The sequence below is a fragment of the Cyprinodon variegatus genome, unplaced genomic scaffold (genome assembly GCF_000732505.1).
Source record: "Cyprinodon variegatus isolate N-32 unplaced genomic scaffold, C_variegatus-1.0 Scaffold386, whole genome shotgun sequence".
Classification (NCBI taxonomy): Eukaryota; Metazoa; Chordata; class Actinopteri; order Cyprinodontiformes; family Cyprinodontidae; genus Cyprinodon; species Cyprinodon variegatus.
Genome location: NW_015150839.1, coordinates 193,500 through 200,924, shown reverse-complemented (window position 1 = coordinate 200,924; position 7,425 = coordinate 193,500). Strand labels below are relative to the sequence as shown.

Here is a 7,425-nt window from a genome sequence, read left to right as displayed (position 1 = left end):
ATGACATATAGCAATATTTCATTAGTAAAAGAGATTGATATGGTGTTTTTAAATGGCAATATATCAGCATATGAAGATATTGGGATATTTTAATGTATCAATATTTTTTCCCTCGTCTTTAGAAGTTTTTAAGTCTGTAAAAAAGAAGTTTTTCAGGAAGAAGAAGAAGAAGTAGTATTTTTTTTTTTTTTTTAGAAACTCAGAATCTGATCAAATATCGGGTTAAATATCGTTGGGGTGGCCGATGTCCGATATTCAGTTTTAAGGCCGATACTGATAGGGGGCCGATTATATCGTGCATCCCTACTATTAAATTTTATATTTTGTCTAAATTTATCTATCTATTTCAGCATCTTCCAATAAATGTTCCTAAGAGCTTCTTCAAAGAACTTAATAAAAGTATAACTACTTTTATATGGCAAAGGAAAAAACGCTAGAGTCAAATCCCAAAAGGGGAGAACTTCACCTACTGAACTTAAGGAATTATTATCTGGCCTCTCAGTACCGATTAATACGGATGAGATTAGATGGGTCCCAATAGAACATGAGATGAAACCTATACCTTTAAAGCATGTTCCATTCTTGGGTATGAAGAAATGTTTAGCCACATTAACAAACAACCCAGTAATACTGAATAGCTTTACTGCTTGGCAGGAATCTCATTCACTTCTTGGCATAAACCTCTCCTTTCTTAGAAGAGCACCTTTGTGGGGAAATCCCAGCCTCTCACATCACATTGCTGACTCAGCGTTGCAGGAGTGGAGGGATAGAGGAATCCAAACTGTTGCTGATTTATACATTAATATGTTTTTTCAATTTTCGTCAGTTAAATGAAAAATTTAAGCTCAACAAAGATATTTTCTTCATTTTTTTTACAAAGCAGAGACTGGCTTAAAGAGAAATCAAAAGAAACATTCCCAGACATCCCAAAAGAAACTCCTCTTGAAAGCCACCTATGTAATGAATCATGCACATCAACAAAAGGAATAATATCTTCTATATTATGGTATCATCAACGGAAAGTTACCTGCTTACGATAAAATAGTCACAAAGGGAAATGGGAAAAAGACTTAGGGTGTATTTATGAGGAGGCATCATCTATTGGAACAGGCACAGACTGTGCTAACCTCCACAAAACACAGACTAATTCAGTTTATTATATTCCATAGGACGTATTACACTCCTTACAGGCTGCATAGAATTGACAGTTAAATTTCCTCCAGGTGTCAGAGATGTAAAGTGACTGATGGGGATCTTATGCACGTGCTATAGAGTTGCCCAATGATAAAAGGACTTTGGAAATGTGTCCTTGTGATAACTTCAAGGGTGATAGGAATGCAAATTAAACAAGACCAGATGAATGTGCTCAGATGGATGTTTCTGTACAGAAATGAAAGGATATTGATAGAAAGGAGGTGGGGGTGGGAGGGGAAAAGTTTATTATATATTGTTTCATTGTTTTATTTTGGTGTTAAAAATTAAAAATCATCTTCCTTGTATGGTGTGTCTGTAAGACTATATATCAATAAGAGTGTTTTATAAAAACACAATTTTCAGTATAACTGTGAATGCTTGCTATACACCATAAATATCTTGTAAAAGATTCTGTTAATAGAACAAATTTTTTAAAAAAAAATATAAACATGACAAAGCAGCCACAACAAGCAAACATGCCTTTATTGCTGATGTTCAAAAAAAGACCTTTTATTTTCAAAAATTAAAAAACAAAAACTTTGAGTCATGTTTGAACTGATGCAGCTTTTCAATTTTTATGTATATATTTATAAACTAGAAGGTGTTAGCTTTCAAATAAGGTGTTACACATGTAATCCGGGCTTTTTCCATTTGGGTTTGCAAAGAATTTCCCAAAATTTGGTTGATGTTAAGAGGATAAAGGCTGATTTATGCTCATAAACCAGGTTGTTGTTGCATGTGTGTCACAGTTAATGCAGATATGCCCCGCCCCTTCTGCAGACACTCTGCTGCAGCTCTCCAAAATTGTAGGTGACCACAGACAGGAGTCCTCTGATTGGTCAAATCTGCATCGGCTCTACACTATTCGTATTCGTATTTCCTGTTTGGTACCGTACCGGCTTGTTTTGTTTGTATGACCGCCATTGTGGAAAACAACTCATGAAGATGGACCAGCTAGAAGAGCGAGGTGCACGAGAACTCTGGGACCCTTTATCCACCTGGATCCTCGCTCTTTTTCACCCTCATGTCCCTCCATTGTCGCACAAACTTGCCCCCACTTCCTCACTTCCTCGGCCGTATCTAGACCTACAGCTAGTTTCTGATTGGCCCTCTTGCGTTGTGGCACGGAATAATATAGCACAGACCACGCTTCAATATTGGGCATCAATCAAAAATATCTGCAACAAGCTAACAGCGACACACTGCTGAAGAAGAATAACCAGCCGTTAAGGCTGTGATAGTGAACACTTCTCCTTTGCTGAGATAATCCATGCCACCTCACAAGTGTGCCATATCAAGATGCTGATTAGACACCATGATTAGTGCACAGGTGTTCTTCTTTGGAAAAAAAAAAAAAGTCTTAGTATTTATCCATAAGATGCCATTTTAATTTACAGAAATAAACTGAATCCTTCGTGTTTTTCTTTTGCCAATTCTATGAGACTTTTCTAATTTGTTTATAGTGGTTAACATAAAATAATGATGTAGAAAGTTGAACCTAAATCCTGTTGGAGGCGGTGCCATCCCCGTTGTGTCAGAAAGGTTCCCACTGTGCTTTGCCCTGGCAGAGAGGGAGCAGGTGAAGATCCGCCATCTTGGTAACATCCTTTTCCGTGAGGAGTCTTTAGCTTTGAGCCGTTCTCTGTGTCTGGATGTCGTCTGCAGAGCTTCTCTAAGTGTTAAGCTCTTCTTTTTAATGACATCCGCTGTGGTAAATCACACACGCAGTCAGATGTTTACATCACTGAGGGTTTATTTAAACCAGGCTCGGTCTCTGATTTACACAGCTCCTAATTATACAAACAGACGCAGATCCATAAATATCTGCAGCAGTGTTTGCTCAGCACCTTTCTGCATGGCTCCTCTGGAAGAGATGCTGCTTTTGCCTCAGCCTTTTTCATTTACTGTTGAGGTGTTTGTTTCCCTCTTTGATTTCTCTTTGGGTGCTAAAACTTTCTCCCCATGTTCCAAAGTAGGTTTAACAGCATTAATTACAGTTTCTATAAGAGCGTGCAGTCAGCAGTCTACCAACTGTATCCCGCTTCTGACCGTAAGGCGATAGCCTCGATAGCCTTCAGCTTCCATTTGAGGATATAGTGGGTGTAGAGAAGGAACGCAGGATCATGTCCTGAAACACGCTTGCCGTTAAACATTTTTATCAAGGCTTTTAGGACAATGTTGGCCTCCTTCATTCATCCCACTGATTCAGGTTTAGTTTGCTTGATATTAGGGCTCATTAGTGGGGAGAGTTGGCCTAGTGGGTAGAGCAGTGCTCTTATGCTCTGAGAAGGTTTCAAGTACCCGGTTTGACCCCCACAGCCTCCACTCTGGGTTCCTGAGGAAGACCAAAGGGATTTACATTAAGACGTTCTGACCATCAGACTGGTTTGAGGGTGAAGTTACAAAGTTTTGCAACCTGTTCTTATCAGGATTACCCAAAACACCAGTAAACAAGTCCAACAGCATGACGATCCCACCACCATGCTGCCTGATAGAGTCTCCAATAGCGGTTCCATCAAAGAAGCCGTGTTCGTCTCACTTTGAACGAGGCCTGACTGCCTTATTCCAGGAGTCCAAACAGACCAGCTGCTTTTGGAACAAACATCGCAGATGTTTTTTTGTTTTGTTTTTTAATTCTCAGTAGTTTAAAAGCAAAGACACTTTCTGACGCATCACATGCTTTTGTTTCTGTCTGAGGCACATGCAGGGGTGAAACTAAGCCTGAACAGTCCGGTACTGCGTACCAGTAAAAGATTTAGTTCCAGGAAGAGCTGCTGTCTGTTATGTTGTGTCACAGATTTCTGCGCAAAGTTACCAACTTGGAACTTGGAAAGACGCTCATTGCACGGTCGACTCTGCCCTCGCTACTTAATTAATTATGTGTGGCTGAAAAACCGTATCTGCCAAGTGGAGATAGTGTCTAGTTTTAGGTATTCTATGGCCCACGAGAGGTGATGCAAAACTGTCTTCAATTTATTCCCAAGGAATCTCAAATATATCCAGAATAAATATTTTGTTGCTTATTGTTTATTTTTGGATAAAGATCCAGATAAGAATCCACAAACATCATCTCTAAATGTTCCTGCTTCTATCTGATCAACTAGAATGTAAATGTTTTCCTGTATTGTCATAAAAACGTTTGTTCTGTTTTCTTTGAATATTTCAACATTTAGAAATAAAATATTTCTTAAATTAAATGTGTTAATGTATCTGCAGGTTCTCTGTTTATTATTTTTTTTATATCAGACCCCTATGAAGTGATTAATTTATATTGGTCTCAATCTGAAACAAAAATAGAAAAGCATGCAGGGTGTAATAGACAGTACCAGCAAGAATGAATTTAATTTACTTTCACACCTGGGAACATGACAACGTGATTTGTTAAGAACTGCTTTTGATTTACGCTGTTTAGAGAGGGACATGTATGAAACTTTAGCCAAAATGAACCACAGTAATAGATCATTTCCTTCCACCAGGTGCTTTTCAGCTGCTTTGACAACATCTAGCATATGTTCTTGTCTTCAGACATTAAAGAATTGAACAATCCAGAACGCTGCTAACCGTCATGTTTCTTTTTTTTTTTTTTTGCAGCTTGTCTTTTTCGCTTCAACTTGCTGTCACTGGTTTACTTCCTCTATCTCCTGCTGTTGCCATGGTTCCTCGGCCCAAACAAATACACAGTCAGAGGTAAGATCATGTCAGGACGTTCAGTAACGTCCGTCTGTGACGAGCTGGCATTGAAATCCAGCATAGGTGTGAGGTCATCAGCAAAGAACTCACTGAACAAGGGAGGGGCGGCCTAGTGGTTCGGGCATAGAGCTTGGAATCCTGAAGTTGTGAGTTCAAAACCCACTCCCACAGACTGCCACTCTGGGTCCCTGAGCAAGACCATTAATCTCAAACTGTTTCCGGGACGCCGCACAATGGCAGCCCACTGCTCCCCAAAGGGGTGGGTTAAATACATTGTTAGATCAATACATTTCAAATTCTATATTTTTTATATTTCTATATTAAAAACTAGATTAGGCCTATGGGTTAATGGACACACATCCATCTTTTTAGTATGTTGTAGAGTTTAGAAAGATAAAACAAATGTTAATCTGGCTGTTTTGTTAAAGCATTTTCAGTTATAACCCAGATCATCTTAAAAATATACAGATCAACTTAGCAGAAATCAGACTTCAAACGCATTTTGTTAATAAATACAAATGTTTGTTCCAGTTTGGTAAAGAATTGGTAATGCTGCAATATCAAGTGAAGTTTATTTTTCTCTAACGTCTTATAAAAGAATTAACACCAACAATAAAAGTTATTTAATATCTGTCTTTCATTTGCGGTTTAATTGTGGATAACACTATACATTCTAAGCAACTAGCTATAGGTTAGAAAGCCTGGCTGTTTGAAGGAATAATGGACCATTGAGTTCTGCTGAGAAGCGGAGCTGAAGGAGAGGATCTGAAGAGAACCGACAGAAGCTTAAAACCCAGGCTGTAGCGTCTGACCCGGTTGGTCAAAGCTCAGAGAATAATGTCCTCTGCTGAGCAGCTAGAGCTGCAAGATAGAGGACGAGTACATCATCATCATCATCATCATCATGCATCTTGGAGAGATGTGGTGCAGAAAAAACCCTTCAATTAAAAACAATGCTTTTTGAAACATGTGGAAAACCTGCAGGACAACCAATGACTGCGGAGCATGCACCCCTATTAAAAACAAAAAAAACAAAAAACCAGCTCACACCTCTGGCAGCTTCCCCCTGGAAGTACAATAGAAAACCAAAGACCAGGAAAACAAACAGGATGTTCTTTCCAACATAATTCAGTTTGTTCTCTGTGCCAAATGGCATGATCATAAACCCAACATGACGTCTTTGAAGTGATTCACAGGCGTAGAGTTGATTCCCCACTGGGCATTTAACATACTTTCAGGTTCAGAAAATAAACATCTTTAGGGAAATTTAGAGGCACGATTGAATCCAAATAGATTCTCAGTGGACTGATACTCCTTCCATACCAATATCATCGCTGCTCAGAGCTCATTGGGATGTTTAAAAAGCTTTGGGAATTTTTTTGGATCCAAATCGAGCTTCAAACGTCTCCTCTACAGTCTCTCAGACCTGCCTGGTGAGTTCCTTGTTCTTCATGGTGCTCTCTGCTCTTTAAACAGAGCTCTGAGTCGATCACAGAGCAGGAGCATTTATACAGATTATACAGAGGTGGATTCCATTGACCATCATCAGTCATTTAGCTCAACACTGGATCATTCAGAGATCCTCACTGAACCTCTGGAGGAGATTGCTGCACTGAAAATAAAGGAGCAGATTTATTTTGCCGCCCCATGCTTTAGCTTTTTATTTGTTAAAAAAAGATTTAAATTTAACATAATTTTGTTCCATTCTATGATTGTATCCCAATTATAGGTTCTTTACAAAAAAAATACAATTGAATATATTAGTTTTTTTGGTTGTTTTTTTAATACATTTTATTTTAAGTTTTCAAGGTTTAGAACATACAGATAGACAGACAGAACAAACAGAACCCAGATGCACAGATCATATATAAAACATTCCAGTTGGTAAATGGTATACACCCCTATCAAATGTATTCATAGTCACCTGAGAATATATACACCCATTGAGGGGTGACCGAGGGGAGAGTCCATGGAAAAGTTTGTTCAGCTTAATCTAGTTTGTGAGAAGCGTTCCATGAAGGGCTTCCAGTAGTATGAAAAAGTGTCTTTAGAGTTTTGACAAAGTCTTTCCATCTGAATTATTGACATCATGTCCGTCACCCAAAGGAGAAATGAAGGGGGAGCAGATGACCTCCAGTCCCTCAGGATTAATCTCTTGGCAACAATCAGTCCCAGCTCTAATGGTTGCCGCATTGCAGCGGGTATAGTCACCTGCACCCAAGGGCATCCGAAAATGATGTCCTGGCTTAGGTTGTATGGGAGTCTTGTATGCCTTAGAGTATCAATCAAACACCTGACCAAAGACCTGTTAATGAAAGATGGACCAAAAATCATGAGATAGTGTTCCTTCACAAATGTTACAACCAGTCTTACATTGGGGAGACAGGAATGTATTTATGTTTGAAGCCTGAAATATGGCAAAAGGTCCTGCTGAGAACTGCTGCACACAGGGAGTCCATGGAGGTTGTCTAAAACAATAACAGAGAAAGAGATTCACAAGAAGACGGATACAACAAGAAAAATAGTGTTTTTTTTTATTTC

General features: G+C 38.9%; 1 protein-coding gene across 1 annotated transcript in view; it reads left to right on the top strand.

The window, feature by feature from the left end:
* piezo1 (piezo-type mechanosensitive ion channel component 1) overlaps window positions 1-7,425 on the top strand; it is a 114,317-nt gene that overhangs the window by 29,175 nt on the left and 77,717 nt on the right. Inside the window, exon 2 of the mRNA XM_015387142.1 lies at window positions 4,786-4,881. Coding sequence (XP_015242628.1) covers window positions 4,786-4,881 — 96 coding nt within the window. The remainder of the gene's footprint in view (window positions 1-4,785; window positions 4,882-7,425) is intronic.